The sequence below is a fragment of the Larus michahellis genome, chromosome 8 (assembly GCF_964199755.1).
Source record: "Larus michahellis chromosome 8, bLarMic1.1, whole genome shotgun sequence".
Taxonomy (NCBI): Eukaryota; Metazoa; Chordata; class Aves; order Charadriiformes; family Laridae; genus Larus; species Larus michahellis.
This window is the reverse complement of record NC_133903.1, coordinates 44,026,321-44,045,231: the sequence shown is the minus strand read 5'-3', so window position 1 is coordinate 44,045,231 and position 18,911 is coordinate 44,026,321. Positions and strand designations below refer to the sequence as shown.

Genomic DNA, 18,911 nt, shown 5'->3' with positions numbered 1-18,911 from the left:
TCTGCATCAGACCAACTTCTTGTTCCTCAGCTTTCAAACCATCTTATTGCTTCTAGCAGGTAGCTGAGAAAAAGATTTTGATTGGCAGACCAAAGTATTAAGGATGATGATAAAGTGACAGGATTTTTAAAAATGGGAATATACGAGTCTAGTAAGCAAGCAGATAAGCCAAACCATTCCTCTTTAAGAATCAAGAAAGCTTATAAACAAAATCAAATTGTTTTGTTGTGCAGAGAAAAGAAAAAAAAATTAGAACTTCACAGACTACCATTTCTAACTAGTCAACTACTAAAATGAGAGAAATAATCTGCTTTACCTAGGAAGTTACAGAAGTTATAATATGAACTTACTACATTCAAATTCCTTTAATTAAAACAAATGTACATCCCTGTACAGCTAAGAGTTGACAGATAAATTCTTAAATGATATTCAGTTACAGTCTCACCTCCATGCATACAGAGAAAGTCATTATTTGAAATTGGTCCTGGCTCTGCAAAAGTCTTGAATTTATTTAACCACTGTCTGGAAACATAGAACTGCAGAAGACTTGGTTCCATCATATTCAGTAGACCCGATATCCTCCGTCTCTCTCTCTGTGCTTCTTCACTGCTCTTTCTATTACCAAAATAGAAATCATTAAACAAATATATGTACTTGTGTACAGTACAGATAATTTACTTTGTGAAAAGAAAATTGTAGTTTCATGTAAATTATCTGGGCCACGTCTACACTTCAAAGTTCTACTAGCATGAAGTAGTTGACTTAGCACGTGAAAAAACTTGCACCTTTTATGCAGAGCCAAAGCCACCATCTGAGTGTGTGGCAGGAACCTGGACTGTCACATTACAGAGCCATGTGTCACAAGAGTCAGTACAGTTAGTACAGCACGAGAAGGGCAGCAAACACAAGTTGCTCTGTTAAACCTGTGCTTGTCCTTCGTTCTGACAAGCCATGGCACAGCTGTTATCATGCTTACAAGAAAGCTTTTGCCTGCTTAGTTCAACAACTCAAAGACCCCTGACCATTCACATTCAACCTACCAGCCTGAGAAAGCAAATAGCTGGACTGCACCAGAGACAGCAGACTCTACTGCAGAGGTGATTACTACCACAGGAGGAGATAAGGCTCTGCCCACCTGCCCGTTTCCTCCCTGCATCTTTGGAGCTAAAGCTTTGCAAGCTGTACTTCTTGGGCAGATGTTCCTTACTTACCTTCAAAAGTAAGGTTGAACATTAATTAGATCCTGTAATTTTACTTTTCCTCTATCTCCCTACTTTTCTCATCGAGGATGATGCTGCTGCTCTCCAACCGGGAGTACGGCTGCTCTCCTTTTTTTAGATTGAATAGAATCTCTCTTCTCCAAAAGCAGACTTGAACTATTCATTACATCCTCCAAAACAGGGACCTGAAACTTGACTCAGCATCACGCAAAAGCTGTGCCACCTCAGCTAATTTACAGTGTCAAAGTTGACACAAACAGCTGATAGAAAAGCTTTAGGTAGACCTAATGGCTATAGCAACAAGGCTATTTACAGCATAGCAAAACAAAAGTAAAAGAGTAGGAAAAAACAGACGCTATGAACCCAATTAAAACACATTACCTGCTTAAGTTCAGGTTAAAATTATTTAACAAAAATCTTAAAAGTCTGAAAATGAAATTCAAGTAGGTAAGTTTACTTTCTAGCTGTAACTTAAACATGCATACATATCCCCAGTAAGATGTTCTTTCAGTACATTTTAGAAAGCTATTTTGTGTGTGTGGTAGTATTTTGTGGGTGTATTCTTTTTCAAAACCAAATTTTATGAAGGCTATTCTTTTATTATTTATTTTAATATATTTGCCCACAATCAGGTACAGTGTTCTTTCTTGGTAATACAGCATGACTTCCACATTCCTTTTAGAAGACCTACTGAATCAGACTCACAGGCTTAGCTCAGACAGTGGCAGGTACAAGTGCTCCTAATGAAACTTAAAACATTCTCCGAACACATCTCATTTCTTGTGCAACTCTGACACAGTCTATTTCACCATCAACTTTTAATGGAAATTTGATCTTAGTACCAGAAATTTAGAACTTGAAAATTAAGTTGCTTTTATTATTTCAAGTACAAAAATTCCTTAGACTGAAGGTGATAACATGACTTCTCGTCTTTCATTTCAACTTTCAGGAAAAGACCGGCCTACAAATTCCCTGAAATTAAACTACAACACAGTAAAATCTCTGTTGTTCCACATCCCATCTGCTAAAGACTTTGCACAATTCCCTTTAGAGCTCTAACAGTTAAAAGTCTGTGTGGAAAACCTCCCCTTGTGCAGAATTCCTTTCCTCTAATTGAAAACCAGGTAATTGGTGGATAGTTCTAACAATTGCTTAAAGTTCTCTTTCTAGTCATCTTACTATGCTTTATTTATGCAGATTTAATTTTAATTTCAAGTTCCATACATGTTTTAGCAGTGACAGAGCAAGTGTTAAGGACATAACCAAAGGATTAAGTCTCTCTCCAGCATAGGCTTATCTGGTTAGTCAAATTCTTCCATTACAGTTCTTGTGGGGCACCTAATTTCTGAAAGCTGCCCAACTGCTTAAAAGTTATTTACACACCTGATTTACATGAGTATGATCATACTTTTAATTTCTTACCTGTAGAAGAGAACATAGGCTTCTGCATTTTGCACTGTGGATTCTGACACTTCCGTGACACTCTGGTCATCAAATTCATACCACAAATTATTTAAATTGTTGCGACAATAAGCTATATAATGTCCACCTAGAGTGTTAGAAGCAAGAGTTATTAAAAAGCGTTCAGAGCTGCCCATTTTACTCTGCAATACACGAAAAGGAATTAAGTCCAAAAAAGCAAATGGAAGAAACATTAAATCATTAGCAGACACAACCTGGATATTAACTTTTCTCAAACTCAGGATCAGCTAGTGGAAAGTTGGACACCACTTTCAGCATATTCTTGTTGTTTAACGCACTCCTGAAGCATGCTATTCAAATCAAAGTAAGATTGTCTGAAAAATTTACCCTCATCACTTTTCACAATGGACTCTCTTCAAATCTTTGTATGTTTATAGTAGAAATTAGCATAGATATGTAATGGCTACATGATATCAAGACCATACTTAACTGTATTTTGAAGACTAGTCATAACATATTTTAAATTATTACTATTTTTGAATACATATTCAACTGCCAATAATTAAGGACTCAAGTATCTACTAAACTGATTACAAGAAGCAAGCACTAGAAGGAAGATGCAAAAGCATACAGAAAAAACGTAAACAACTTAATCTAAACAATGGATACCTCAAGTCTGAGGAGTATGAGGGGGTGGATAACTTCCATAAAAACCTATGAAGTTTTTGACTTCAAACTTTTCTCTCCTATTTTCCAAATCTTATAGATACTGAAAGCACCTGGGCAGAAGCTTGATGTATAGCAGCAAGAAGTTTATTCAGCTACTCATCACTACCCATAAATAGCAGTTACTGCCTGTTTTGGGGTTAATTGTCAGCGATCATCCAAGGGAATATCTTTTTACAAAATTACTGGCATCTTTGTGGTGCTGTGTGAACTCTTTCCAAAAAAGTACGGCATACATAGCATCAAAACCTTAGACAAACATCAGCTGTGTAGAACAGCTGATCATCTGGTCATCTGCTGGCATGTAACTTTTATACAATACATGCCAGCAGTACATTTATGCATTTTACATACATATATACATATAAATTTATACATTTATAAAGTACATTTATACTGTTCACTTTCAATAGTGCATACAGGTTTTTTACTTAATATTCCAGGATCTGTTAATTTTTTTCCACCTACAATTTTATTTAGGTATGCCATACAATTTCAAAGATGTGTCAGCTCTTTAAGAGCAAGCTTTCTTACGGATCAAAGTAAAAATCACAGCATTTATCTTTCACACTGTAAGTACCAATGCTTCATCTAGTTACCCTTCAGTATATTGATATCATCCTTAAGCAGAAGTGCTGATACGAACATTAACTGCAAAGACAAAATCAACTGCACACTTACTGCTGGCAGTTCCATGATGGCAGATGACAGACAGGAGATCATATGTCACTATTTGAGCGGGACTGTCCTTCGCAAGGAAAGGCTGCAGATCAAGGCCTTCCAAAGGAAAGGATACATGGGTCCCAATTTTTGTGGAAAACATAAGTTCATGTCTAAATCTTTTGAGATGAATGCACAGTATCTGTAAGAAGGATCGACAGATTTGCTCAAGAACTATACATGCTACTATTTCATATTTAATAACTACACCGTGCATGCCATCTTTTCCTTTTATCATTCCAAAAGGATCACTTTCTCTATGGCCAGAGGAACTATCACAAGCTCTGTGTTCTACAGGTATTTTTTTTTAAAATCAATTGCAGCTCAAGGTGTTAGAAATGAATTTGTAATTATCAAAAACTTACCTTACTGACAATATAAAAAAAAAAAAACAGTCCTGAACAGTTACTAACACTGATGCAGCAATAAACGACATACCTTTTCTCTTCCTCAATGCACCTATTGCACAATCTTGTCACGAGGGACATTTATTTCTGATTATTGCAGCCATCAACTCGTGTTTTGAAGTGTAAGACTGGATGACTTTTAAAACAGAAGCTTACAAGTATTACTTACAGAAAAGCTTTCCAGTCTGGCTGAGGTATTTAGTTCTATGATCTACAGTATAAATAAGTTCTGCAGGCTGACGGTAACAACCCTGAAAAACTCCATTCTTCTAACTTTACTTTTCATGTACAAGGTTCACTTTCTTACAGCACGAATAATCAAACGTTGCTCACATTCTTAAATGCCAATATGAAGATACGCTTTCACCATATAAACAGTTTACTCCATGCAACTCATTAGTCTTACCACATTCCTAATCATGCAGAAAAAGTGCTTTAAAGTGCATGTAGTAACAGTACCTCAGGAAATTTTTGCACTTTGCAGAATTTCACTCCATTTCTTAACCTAAGCAAAGAAAAGGAAAAAAAAAACCCAAAAATGAAACAACCATTACTTAGTTCTGAAAAGGTTTTAGTTTATTGTGCTAGATCAGCAAAAGTCTAAGCTGAACATTACATTTAGTAAACCCAAAATATTTCTGGAATGTAGACTAGACATGGAGTAGCCAAAACGATACAAACAATGACGCTTCAGAAGAGAAGACAATCTGTACTGCTGAAAAATTCAAAGCAGCAAGTACAGATAATCAAGTTCCATCTAGCTAACAGTTTCTCTTAGCATAAAGGAAAGAACTTTAAGCTTCATGAAAAAAGAAAAACCAACTAAGTTTATTTTTAAGAAATTACCTACAGCAGATCACCAGTTATATAGCAAGGAACAACACTTTTTCCGTAAAGGGCTCTGAGCAGTCTTCAGACCGCTTCCCTTTTTGGTCTGTTAATATTTAAAGCTGTAGTATATTTATTTATTTTTAACACACTGAAGTGACCTACTGTGTCACTGACAGTAATATAGGGGGCTGAAAGCTTTTATTTTATCAACGAAAAACAATTTTGAGAGGTCTAAAATTGTAAGGAACATGAAAAAGAATTAAGCACATTTGGTTTGCAACATGGTACGGTGAGTCAGTGCTTCCTGACTCCTGCCCCTTTGTAACACTAAATTTCTGACAGCCAGAACACAAGGTAGTATCAAAAGATTAATAGTACTGCAACATATTCAACAGAAGTAAATGTCTCTTGACTAACAGAAGCCTTAAAGCACTTAAATTAAGACAAGTTAAAACAAAGGTAAAAGACAGCTTACTTTTTACACCTTCCACAGCTGTACATGTTATCACCTGCAAATATCAGGGAGAAGAAAAACAGCCATTATTCTCTAGATCCAAATAGTTATCCTTCAAGTGCATACATTTGATATATAAAGGTTTCAAGGGAATTTATCTTTAGGTTGCATTCAATATTTAACAGTCGTAAGAGTGTTGACATAGCAACTAAATAGAAAGGTTCTTCGGTTTTATGCTTTCAACTATGAAGCAGTACAGCATAATTTCAAGAGATGATGCTATATAATTTAAAAGGGAAGTAAACTACTAAATCCAAATTAAGGTTATGAGAATGAGTATTAATATAGTGGTTTTTTTAAATTTTTACGAACCTTCAGTTGATACCATTTCATTAAACCAAATTCAGATTTACTTGACATTTCTAAAACAGCTTTCACAGGCATTTCTTGCCTCAAATATTCAGTTGAGTGAGAAGCTTACCTTTTTGAAATGAATGATCCCGTAAGAGCAAGGAATCACTGTATTACAGTCTAACAGGTGGCCTTTGCTTAATTGCGTGAAGCTAAGAAGATATTAATCATCTTAAAAAAAAACCCAGAAGAAACATGTTCATGTAATTAACCTCTTACCCTTGAGCTCATCTCTGGCGAAAAAGGCAGCAAGACAATCTTGTAAGGTTACAACTGGACCCCAAAACCAGCTAGGAACACATGAGACAACAAACCTGAAACATCATTGACAGAAAAGAAAGAAAACCAACAAGTGTTCTGCCAGAAGAGCAGAAACTGGAATTTCAAAATAGACAAATAAATAAAACAAGGTAAATATTATTTACCTTTTGAAATATTCCATAAAAAAAGCTATCCATCCCTGGGGGGCATACGCTTCTCCACATGACCCTGCCTTGACTAGAGATGTCTGATGACTTGCAGAATGGAGTTTAGCAAGATCTTCCTTACCTGGAATAGGCAAGGACAGATCCTGAAAGGTCTCCAGGGTTACAGACAGCTAAAGAAGAAAACAAAGGAAACAAAATAGAGTTAAGCTTGAAGAGAAATAGCAATTAAATTGAATTCTGTAGAGTTCACCAGTTAACCACTAAGTCTCTGTATAGTTGAAAATTCCGCTAGATAGAAAATTAATTACAAATAAGGAGATGTAAGAATTCGTTTTCTAAAAAAAGAGTAAGAAAAAATAACATTTTAGAGTGAACTTGCACATTGTTATCACTGAAATATTTTTTTAAAGTCATTATTAATTATTTGTCTTCCTACTAGTCATACAAAGAACTATGATTTTTGCCTCAGGCTCCTTGTTATACAAGCTAGTTTCAGAAAGCTTCAGCCCATGGTTTTGATGGTATTTTAGTTTAACATAATCTTGACCTGATGTAACTGCACCCACTGCAAAAGAGACACAGCTGTGCATTTTCTTTCTCCCATGCTAGATTTAGTGATCACATAGTCCCAGGGTAAAAAAAAAAAAAAAAAAAAAAAAAAAAAAATCAAGCAAACTTTAAGAATTCTTATTTGTTGTTTGAACTTGCTCACTAGATTACCCTGAGGTCTCGGTATTCTTAGATCTAGAGCAAGGGAAGCAGTAAGGGCATGCAACTGCATCAGGGTTAGATTTAAACTTTATGTTGAGAAATCTGTCCCCAGTGCAAAGATTTGGATATCCAACATTTGACACTATTGCTTTGAAGCTAAGGTAGTACGCTAGGCATGTTTAGATAATTGACTGTTGGTTTTTTTTTTTTTAAATGATCTCGTGTACTGTTCCAAGTAATTCTAGGAGAAAATAGTACAGAAAAAAATTAACTTTTCCTATATCACACCACATCTTGCAGTAGAGGACAACTTCACAAACCAGCTAATGACTCATATAACCTGTAAAAGTGTCTTACCTGGATTTTTTGAAAGACATGAATATTCTTAGCCTCAATCTACCTGATAAGACTGTTATAGCAGTATGGTTAGTCTGTCACTTTTCTTTGTAACATTATGTACCTGAGAACTTACGACAGTAGCAGGTATTTAGAACACTACTAGAAACTAATCATACCTAAGTGAAGTGGAAGAGCAAGCCTCTTTCTCCATCCTTGCTGTAAATCGATTCTCAAAATGTTATTTTTTTAGCTCTGAGTAAATACCCAGCTCAATGACAGCAAACTAGTCTAAACATGAAGTGCTGGTAGTAGCTGCTATTATTATTATTAAAGTGAACAAGTACAAAACAATCTAACCTTCTGAGGAGATCTGCCACAGAAGAACAAAGTTACCAGAGAATGACTGTATTTGTAAAACTGTAAGTATTTGTATTGGGGAAAAAGCCCAGAGCTCTATTAAAAGCTAGACCTTCCCCTGCTTACTCACCCGATCGCAAGTCAAGCACTGTACAGAGCTTATTATAGTCCCATCAAATATATCAGAGATAACACTCCTGTACTTCTTGCGCTTCTTCCTTTTTGGTGATGATACAGTTGAAACTATAAAATGACAAAAATAAAACGTTGAAAGTAAATCAAGATACAGTGGATTCTGATTTCCTTCAACTTTATGTAACATAATTGGAGATCACACATATTTAGGATTAAATTACGAGCCAGGCCCCGTTTTTTGTTTACTAAATATTTCTTAGAAATTACACAACCAGATTGCTGTTAGTACCAGGCAATTCATGCAGGTTTCTCAAGCAGTTTATGCGGGACAAACAGCAGAAAATTTTGCCTGTGTTTGGGTAAAACTCTCAACAGCCAGTCTTGAAATCTACAGCCTACTGCTACGAGAGTCGCCTTGGCAGGAATCCCCCAAGGTAAAAACTTAAAAAGGCACATTCTAGCTGATGTTTATTTTGATCACATCTTTCCAGGAAGTTTAACCATGTTGGGCTGAAGAGTTCATACACAAGCTTATTCTGTCACAACACATATGACGGTAGGTTGAAGTAGACTAAATTTACTATTAGAGTCCAGCCTAGCAGCAGCTTATTAAAAAAAAAAAGTAAACGTGCTCCCCACCCAAATCCACTACTACTTAGGTAAACACACCGGAACAGTCCCTTGGGCTCTACAGATTACTGAAACGGTAGGCTAAAATGAAGACCACAAAACCTCTCCTGGAGTCAGTATATTACCCAAGAGACCACTCAAGTGTCTTGTAGGAGTCGAAGGCAAGCTCTGCCAAAATGCTGATAGCCAGTAACAAGCCAGGCAGTGAAACATGGAAATAATTACAGTGAGAAGGAAACTGAATTACTCCAATAAATCTTTCATATAGAACACGACCTCCCAAGGCTCCTTTGTTCATATAGAGTTTGCCCATAAGCAAGTACTTTTGCCTCTTTACAGTCCAGCAGTATTATATATTGTCCCTGTATCATCATGTGCCTAGAAAGATGTCTAAAATAATAGTAAAGTCTGAATTTAAAAGTACTTCCAGCAGAAAGAACAGCCATTAGAAGTAATCTGAAAAACCTTTTTTCCACAACGCATCAGATGTATTTTATATATCGTGGACACAAACTGCCTCATACAGCCTTTTGCCCAAAATTCTCCAAGGTTTCTTTCAATCACTTATTTTGACGCTAAACTGCTTTAAGATGGTTCTAAAGTATTCATTTATCAGCCATGTGGAGGATGTGCTGTATTTATCCACACTAACAAACAGCAGGAAGAAATGGAAAACACTGACAAGCCAGGGGCATCTTAGAACTGTGGCACCCAACAGACGCTACACGCTTTTGGCAAGGGGGAAACAGCAGAGAAGAAGGGAATAGGTGTGTTGTAATTAGGTATTAGCCGCCCAGATGCAAGTCCTAGCACACTAAGGAATTCCCATAGCATTATGGGGAATTAAATGGGACTTCTATGTCCAGCTTATCTAGTGTTCCCTCTCCCCACTGGGGATAGGGGATTAAGAAAAAAACAACCCTAAGAACAATACTGCACTGCTACACCAGAAACAACAAAATGAAAACTAATACAGAGCAATTCAGCACCAGGAGGAAGAAAATAAAGGGCCTGTACCTTTTTTGTGGACTGGTGCCAGTGAAGAGCATGATGAGAATGATTTTGGAGGACTGCTTGATAAGCCATTTGATAATGGCGTCTGGGCTGCAGACACATCATTCATGTGGACATCACTGATGTACTCTGCAATTAATATTTGCATTATTTAATAAATTCTATCAAAAAAATGTACTGCAGAATGAACAGACACAATCGTTACGTAATTTATTTAACCACACTGTCAGGTCACTGGACATTCAGGAATGAAGCACCATTTCAGTTCACATACCTTTAAGTTAAGAACAAAACCAAAAAACCCCATTCTTCTGGGTAATCTGAAACCTTAACCAGAACGTATCTTTAGTTTTTCAAGGAAATTCAAACTGAATTCATGACACCTAAACTAAAAAAATACATTAAGAAAGTGCGTTGTTTACAAGTGAATCCACCAACCCAACCCTATTTGACCTATACCTCCCTACTGTATTCCACAACTCATTTCCACTCGCACAGATATTCTGGCTAAGAATTTTGACTATTTTAATTGCACATTAGTAATATATTACCTGAGAATCTGCTGTGTATCTGTACTTTGACAGTTCCTTGATTATTTAAAAATTCAGTGGTCTCTGAAGCAGTGTTTGTGTCTTTTTCCAAGTCTTCCATAGAATTTGCTCGTTTAAGCTTGTTGCTTGATATTTTTTCTTTCTGCCAGTCTTTGGATGTCATTGAGTTGTTATCATCATCCTGAATTAACATGGTTGTCTCTGCAGGATCCTCTAAGACAGGTTTGAAAATAGTGTCATTTTCTGTTTTATCACAGGTACCACAGGATTCACAAGGCTGAAAGCCTACATCTGACTGGCTCTTGTCTTCTTCCATACTCTCTTCAACACTCATAGGCTGGGCATCTTCCAGTTCTACAACTGGTTCTTTAAGTTCTTCATGAAGCAAATCCATTAGACAGCGCAAAAATTCTTGTGCATCCTAGGATTTTAAACAAGTTTTCCAGTGTTATTCCACTGTATTTGGAAGATATTAAAGTTACATCAGCAAAAGATACAGATAACTAAAATAAAAGCTACAGCTGGCTGTTTAAAGAAGTATAATGTAAGTTCCTCTGTTCCAGGTTTAATGTTCAAAAGAAGTTTCATTTCCAGACCACATATTTGTTTCCTGCATCCATTTCTTGCATGTCATAAGTAATCCTGTAAAAGTTTCCTGCAAAACACTTCAATTCCTAAAAAGCTTATGTCAACAACTTTAACAAAACTACTGCCACAGCCTACATGAATGATAAATGTAACAAGCAACTACCAACAGTGCGGTCAGATTCCAGTTCTGCTGGTAATGGAATGTTTTACGGACAGTTTTTTAAAACCTTAGGCAGCACCTTCAGCAAAGCAACCAGAGACTTGCTTTCGCTGGGCATGAAAGCACTTTAACAAAAAGTATGATGATGTACTTAGTCCATCTTTCCAATTGCATCATACTGTCAAAAAGATTTTAACTCTTCTTCTCAAGCCTGGACAAGATTCCTTAACTGTCAGTGTTTCCACAAAGAGCTGTCAAGTATTACTACAAGTCTAATCCGTGTTTGGAAGTATCTTAAAAGCCACCAAATTTCAACAATCAACACAGCAGCTTGATTCCTGGCAATAGAGAACATCTAATAAAGCAAGCATGGAAGAAAACAATAGCCTCTTCTTGGCAACTATTACTGCTTCTATTTTCTTCTGTTTTCCTTTTTGTATTTTGGTTGTTCATAATAGTAATTTTTGCTGCGCAACATTCCCATCCATCATAGCAATTACTTATTAAGCTTATAACTGCTGACTAGAAAACATTCTTTTTCTTAAAAACTACAACTACCAGATTCAAGTTTTGGGTAATGAAAAAAAAATAAAAATTAATATGCCTATTTGCTGGTAACCGTTTAAAAAAAAAAAAAGAAGACTCAATCCTTGAGACACAGATTAACTGATAAACATTCTTAATTGAGCAAAAGAATTCCTTTTTCTCCCTGAATATTGGACACGGCTGCCCAACTGGCTGCACAATCGGCAAGGCTGGGCAAGAGGAGAGTGTTGGTCATGAAAGACCTGCTTTGTTTTAATTGTTGCCATGAAAACTACTAAACATACAACTGAAGTGTGATCCAGGCAGAACCTAAAAAAGTTCTCATTAAGCGTTGCTCTGCATGGAAAAAGACGTTCTCATCAGTGTTCAAAGCTATGAGAACCAAGTTTCCATACAGTTTCCTTTTGGTTATCAAGACTGATTTTCTACTTTTCCAGAAATTCATGTGGCTCTTAAGAAATTCATGAGTAAATTAAAAAAAATTCAGATTACTATGTAAAAATTTACTTTACAGCTACATGCAGGATTAGAACATTAAAATGTGCGTTCTATTCCTCCACTCCACAAATCTAAAACATGCTAACTGAAACAGCAAAATTCCTTTGAATAACAGCAGAGTCCTGGAAGATATTAGTAAGCTTTTCTAATTACAGGGCTTAAAATTTTCATCTAGCTCAAAAGCTTTTAATAAAGTACTGCAAACCGTATGAATGCAGCAAGATACTGCATGACGGATCAACTGAAGAACGCCTTTATTATATAGTAATCCGTGACTATTTAACAAGTTATCAACTTACAGTTCCCACCATACTGCTTACAAAAGACACAGCAGTGGGTTTTTCTTTCCAAGATACTAAATGACAATTGGGTACTGCGTATTTAATTTTTTTAAAAACGTAACTGGTAGATAAACATATAAAAATCTATTATATTCTTTTTCATTTTTGAACACCTTTATTTTGTTTTCTGGGACTGCTCAAATATTAGCAGGATTACTTCACACAAAGGAAAAGTTTTAGATACGCATTATTTCAATTTTCCTGAAAAAAGGGAAAAGCAGTTATTCTCAGAAGTTGAGAATATAGGAAGCATGGTATCCTAAGCATTACGTTTAAAAATAAGAGATAACTTTATGGCTTAGGCAGATTTAAAAAACATCAGAAAGTTTTACCTGTTGGGAGTAGCCTCGAAACGTTGGATTAACAGTTTTAATTCCTTGAAATAAACCAGTAGGAACAACAGAACCAGGCCTAAAGAAAAAAAAAAGAAAGAAGTTTTACATATATAAATATGCACAAAAAAGCAAGCACTTACGTGGAATTTTCTATCTTTACTGGGATCATAATTTATCTGCAACTGAACTATAACACATCTAACACCAATAATATTAAGCTTAACCAATATTGGTAATTGAATAATATTGGTACTGAATTATTAACTATACTTTTTTAAAAAAAAATCTGTCATCCAACAGAAACAGAGACTGTATCAGGCCTTTTATGCCACATTTCTTGTAAAAGAATCAGATGACAAATCAGACACACTCTTGGCACTATGCACAATTACTATTTCTTCACCTTTGTACTTATATTTTGAAGTATTTTCTTAGATGGAGATAACAGAAATTCCATATAAGGAAATAACAGAAATTGATAAACATTGGTACAGAATGAAGGACACAGAGAGGATGAAGCAGTTAAACATTTTAGATGTATTTCTGGCACATACAAAGTTATTTTTAAAAGTTTAATGCTACTCTGTATAGTGTTTATCATCTATTTCTTGTCAGATCTTGCTTACTACGATTTACATCAATTATTTGTCCTATCTTTGGTAGGTACCGAAAAGAACAGGTTATAAGGACTATTTAAATCCTGCAAGCTAATCTTTCCTTCCTTAATTTATAAGGGTAATTCTGTCATACATACAAAATAAAAACTAGAAACCTAGGACAGATTAATGCATCCTTCATGGCTGTGGAGTTTATTTATAATCATTTCATCACCAAAATGATGCAATACCTGCTTTTGTGCCAGAGTTCTGTCATCAGCTTGAGGTAACTTTTACAAATTGCCGGTTTCTTATCTGTTCGGGCTAAGCCTCCACAATCAAGAAAAAAGTGCGTCAAAGGCGGGCTGATTAAAAAGAAGAAAATAGTATTTTTTTTCAGGTTGTTAAAATACAACAGGAAATCTGCATTTCATACAAGATTATTTGAAAAAAAAAAAAAACCAACCAAAAAATACTATTATGTAATTGAACAATTTCATCTCCTACATCCTTAAATGCTGCAACCAGACATTTCCCAGTAGGACAACTTTGGCAGTACAGAAACACCGCTCCTCAAACGTGTTCTGACATTTGTTAAAGCACCAGAATTGTCTAACAGGATTCAAATTCAAGTCAATTCCTACTAGCCATCACAGAAGCACACATGTACCACTACAGCAACAATCACCGTAAGCCTAGTCCATAAATAGCATCTTAAACAAATCTTCTTTTCTCTAGAATCCAATAGCGCCACATGATGTTTGTAGGTAAATCATTTCTACTTAAATGATTATTTATCTCTTTACTTCATGCAGCGTTGCCAACTCACATACTCTCTCACTTCTCTCCCTTTAACCCCCCTTTATCTCTTCAACTTTTGTAGATTTCTCCTTCAAGAACTTGTCTGGTATCCCCATGGAGTGAGAAGACTTTTTATTCTAGCTACACCTAGGATGATTTAGCATAGCATGTCCCAGATGTATTGTTTGTAAGGACTGAATTTGGACCTTTTGATCTTAACATGCCTCTCCTTTTTAATTAGGGTTTATTCCTACGTATTTCCTTTGATTTCTTCTGCAGCAGAAAGAAACCCAACTCACAAATTTAATAGCTTTTATCAGATTTTCTTCTAGTTTCTAGAGCTGCATATATTTAGGACAGTGAGGAAATAGAATGAAACTGGGAAAAATATGAGTAACCCACATATCAGAATAGTTTTTTTCCCTATCAGTAACACAATTGCTTGTCGTATATAAGACTGAGATTTACAAAAACATGCCTTCTTCCATGGTAGTGCAACCCTTCAAAAGCCTTAAGGTATCTTGAGAAAATGCATGTATAAGCAAATATAAAATTACATTTACAACCATTTTCCTTACCAATTGGAAAGAGCTTGTAAAGCTGCATTCATGTAACAAGTGTTTCCAATATTTTTTAATCCTGTTAGACCTGAAAGACAGAATGAATATTCAGTAAATCTGTTAATCCAATACAAGACATATTAAGGAAAATTATTCCTAGAAAATACGTACTAATTAAAATACTCGTGTAACACTTCTGATGCCAAATTGTAACTAAAAGAAACATAAGACTCCTAAAGGAATACTAATCTAACTAGAAGAAGTAATTAAGTGTTTTTATTTTGGCTGACTATTACACTTCAGACAAGTAGAGCGTATTTCGTCTTACTAACTTTTGATGTTTTATGTCAGCTGCAGATTGTAATTTAAAATATGTTTACCAATATCTAAGTTTTACTTGAACTTAATGAATTACCTGTTCAGTTAAACTGATGCTCTGCTGCATTCGCAACTGTTAACAGTATTACCAAAAGCTTCTCAAGGAAGATTTCATTCTTCTATCTCAAGTTCACGCTAGTAGTCAGATTATACTAAACATTCAAAACCTACTCAGCATGTGATTATCCCAGAATCACAATTATAGTTACCTATGATCAGTTGTCTTCTATGCCAAATACATACCCTTATTTTTATACACAGACTGCTCAGTTGAGACTTCCCCACAGAATTTATTTTCAAGCTCAGATTGTTTACTTTCTTTTTCCTTACACATAAAAGTTACAATTAACACATAGTTTTTTTTACAGTGATTATGGAGTCATGAAAAATGCTCTCTAAATATTTGAAGAGAGGCTATTTAAACAACTCATAATTATCATATGATCTCAATTTTAAAAAATAATCTGATCACTTGCTATTCATAGCTACTAGTGTTAAATTAATGAAGTAATTAATTTCAAAATAAAATTGCTTTTGTTTGAGAAAACAGTAACATTTATAAGCAAAGAATCAATAAGACTGGAAAATTTAAAATATTCAGCAGTCAACACCATAGTCTCTATGTAATCCTTGAAGTATAGGAACTACCCTGATCATTGTAGTCTGTGGCAGAAAAATAAAATTTACTAAGAAAATCCTTTTACATCTGAAAAACAGTTTGGTTATTTCAGTTGAGTTTTCTAATACACAGAACTTCATTTTTAAGTTTTAAAAGATCCTTCTATGTGTCTGACTGGAAATACAGTCCTGCTTCCCACATGTGAACCTGCATTCTGCCCTTCTAATTTCTGCTACAAAAGAGACGGTCATTTTTACTGCAATTGGAAACAGTCATAAGATTTTTTAATATTTTTTATTTTATTTTTTTAACAGCAGATGTATCAGGAAGATACTCTCACTGCAGTTTTCCAGGCTGCAGTGTCACAAGTAATGTTTTTCAATAGACTTCTCTTGTAAAGACATATTCTAATGTTTGCTTCATCGAAAGCATTTCAAAAGAAATTTTAACAAAGCTAAAATGGAGCTAAAGAAGGTTTTTTCCTTTAAATTTGAGAAGTGTATTAACACAGTCACATTAGTATTACTGGGAACTTTAATGCAATTCTACATTCCCCAAAATATTAGTAGGCAAGAAGATAGAGAAATACACATTGTTAGGAGAAACTAATGGGAATAAAACACATGGTTTAATGATTTAAAGGCAGATGGCAAATTAGTGGGGTGGTGACATATCCAGAAAGACCGTGCCAGACAACAGAAGGGGCAAAGTAGATTTTTTTGGCCAACGCTAGCAGACTTAGGAGAGAGAAAGCTGGTAGTAGATGAGTAAAGGAGAAATGAGATCCTTAAACTAGAATAGCTCTTTTATCACAGATGGAAAACAAACTGCCTTGACATATGCATTGGCATCTCAAAAACAATAGTTTAACAATCTGTTGGTCAGATTTTCCTGAGAAAATGGCAGGTAGAAATATTTTCTTCACTAACAAATACAAATATCCTTTTCTAAAATGATCAACACAAATTTGAGACTCATAAGAAATAATAATAATTATGTTCGCTTATGAAAGGAGAAATTAAGGCTTCACTGTTTGGGGTTTCATCCACTGTCATTTTCATCTTTACAACAGTTTAATATTAAACTATATCCATTACTGAAACAGAGAAAACAAAAAAAAAAAAAACAAACAGAAAACCCATACTGGGATACTACAGGCTCAAATACCCAAAATGCAGGAAAGCATTCAAATCAGGAACGTTTTAAGACAGGAGAAAACATAAGAACAGATTTTATTAAAAACTACTTCTACCAGAATGGCTAAAACAGCAGCTACACTAAACATTACTCCAACATGCTTTCTTATTTCATGGCTACTTGCACAGGTGCACATTTACCACTGCAGCCTCTGCTCTGAAGGTAAGTAAAGACTGATGCAATAAAGGTGAAAATAAAAAATAAAGATCTTAGTTGGAGCAGAATAGGAAACAGTTCCACTTAGAAGAGAACCAGTAGGTAGCTGGAGAACAGACTTGGAGACATACACATGTAGTAAAGGGCAATAAAGCACTAGATTTTGCTTTTATTACCTCTAGTCTTTAACTCATCTTCTTCCACTTCTATATCTAAGTCATCAAATACAGCTGCTAGCGGAATCTTCAGGGTGGGATTACTAGGTATTTTGAAATCCTTATAAGGAGAAAAAGAAAAAAGCATATTTACTTGTATTTATCAATTTTCCTCTTAATTAAGCTTATGTATAATTTCACCATCAAGTCTAGGAACTGAAAATTACGTGAATGCATTTCGAAATCTCACTGCATATGAAGTGAGAATAATAGGATTCCACAGCTACCCTGATAAAGTTTACTAAGAAAAACCCCACATTTTTGTTTTCAGATTAGCAGTGACAACATCGCATGATTTTATGACAACAGCTGAAGAATCAAAGCAAAGCAATTTATAGCATTTCTTTCCCTTGGATAACAAACAGTAAGCCGGCACTGAAAAGCTAACACAGTAGTCATCACATAAAAGTTAGCGTATATGTTTTTGATACGCCACCAGATGGCTCACTACATTTAAAGATGACAAATTAAACTGTTGGAAGCAAAATGCACAGAGACACAAAGTATTAGGCAGGCAGACATTTATTGAATGACAAGCTCTTTTTGTGAGCATATAAATAAAAATTCTAAAAAGTCTGTCAAACATTTTGTTTAAGTTCTACTGATTTCCCTGTATATTATACACATTTCCCTGGAAGATTAAAACAGGTTAAGTATAATAGAACAGAAGTTCAGAAATCTAAACCCAGCTTTATATCAAGACAACAGAAACTTTTTAAAAATATTCCAACTGATTTGGAATCAGTTCTAATTGAACTGATGGCATTTTACGAGAAAATGGTCAGATTATGTTCATATTAAATACTAAACTGTGAAGTGAAAATATTAAAGGATATTTCCTCTCTATATACATTGAAAAATTGCCCATCTTTCTGTCCAACCTGTGCGTCGCGATATCTCTTCCATAGCTCTATGCCTCAAGAAAAACAATTTTAGAAATATTCTTGTCAGTACTTGTCAGTTTTAACTGAGTTACCTGTCATTTTTATGTAAGTACATTAAATATGAAGTAAAGAAATAACACCTTTTTTTTTTCTCAGATACAGACATTATGCCAAACAATAATACTTAAGAAATTGCAGCATAACTTTCTCCAAGACAACACTCATCTAGAGAAGATATTATCAGAGCAAACAGTACCAATGCCAGTGAAGACTAATGTAACCAGGAAAACATAACAAAACAACAAATCAAACCTAAAGAAACCTTGTTGAAATTGCAGGAAAACAAGACAAGCAAACAGCATATTTCAAAATTCCCTATATAACATCTGCTTTGCTCATTTTTTCCCTTCTAATTTGTCTCCAATACTAGCAAATGCTTGTTTCTTTATCTTGCCCTTCAGCTACTGTGTTAATTGTCAATAAATGTGAAGTTAGGAACAGCTAAGCACTTTTATAAAGGCTTGTCTTTGATGCTGTAATCATATCAAATGCTACCATCTCAAGCCTGTGTTTTACTCAACTAATATCAACTTCCCAGATACTGACCATATTTCTCTCCTCGGCATATTTATACTCTGGCAATCCTAGCTGCCAAAGAACACTAATAGCATTCTCCTGATT

At 35.0% G+C, this 18,911-nt stretch overlaps 1 protein-coding gene across 5 annotated transcripts in view; it reads right to left on the bottom strand.

Moving 5' to 3' along the window:
* The window catches only part of USP33 (ubiquitin specific peptidase 33), a 42,301-nt gene that overhangs the window by 9,500 nt on the left and 13,890 nt on the right, over positions 1 to 18,911 (bottom strand). For 2 of the 5 annotated variants that reach the window (XR_012588842.1, XM_074598766.1), the window contains exons 6-19: positions 17,308 to 17,407; positions 14,800 to 14,869; positions 13,672 to 13,785; positions 12,822 to 12,900; positions 10,357 to 10,777; positions 9,809 to 9,934; positions 8,157 to 8,269; positions 6,617 to 6,789; positions 6,411 to 6,481; positions 5,802 to 5,835; positions 4,955 to 5,000; positions 4,050 to 4,230; positions 2,643 to 2,769; positions 446 to 615 (exon numbers count right to left, since the gene is read on the bottom strand). Coding sequence is in view for 3 of the 5 variants with exons in the window: in XM_074598766.1 (XP_074454867.1) it covers positions 446 to 615; positions 2,643 to 2,769; positions 4,050 to 4,230; positions 4,955 to 5,000; positions 5,802 to 5,835; positions 6,411 to 6,481; positions 6,617 to 6,789; positions 8,157 to 8,269; positions 9,809 to 9,934; positions 10,357 to 10,777; positions 12,822 to 12,900; positions 13,672 to 13,785; positions 14,800 to 14,869; positions 17,308 to 17,407 (1,825 nt within the window). In the remaining 2 variants the exon portion in view is untranslated. Of the gene's footprint in view, positions 1 to 445; positions 616 to 2,642; positions 2,770 to 4,049; positions 4,231 to 4,954; positions 5,001 to 5,801; positions 5,836 to 6,410; positions 6,516 to 6,616; positions 6,790 to 8,156; positions 8,270 to 9,808; positions 9,935 to 10,356; positions 10,778 to 12,821; positions 12,901 to 13,671; positions 13,786 to 14,799; positions 14,870 to 17,307; positions 17,408 to 18,911 lie in introns of all 5 variants that reach the window. The other 3 variants (XR_012588841.1, XM_074598764.1, XM_074598765.1) reach the window with 2 other exon arrangements.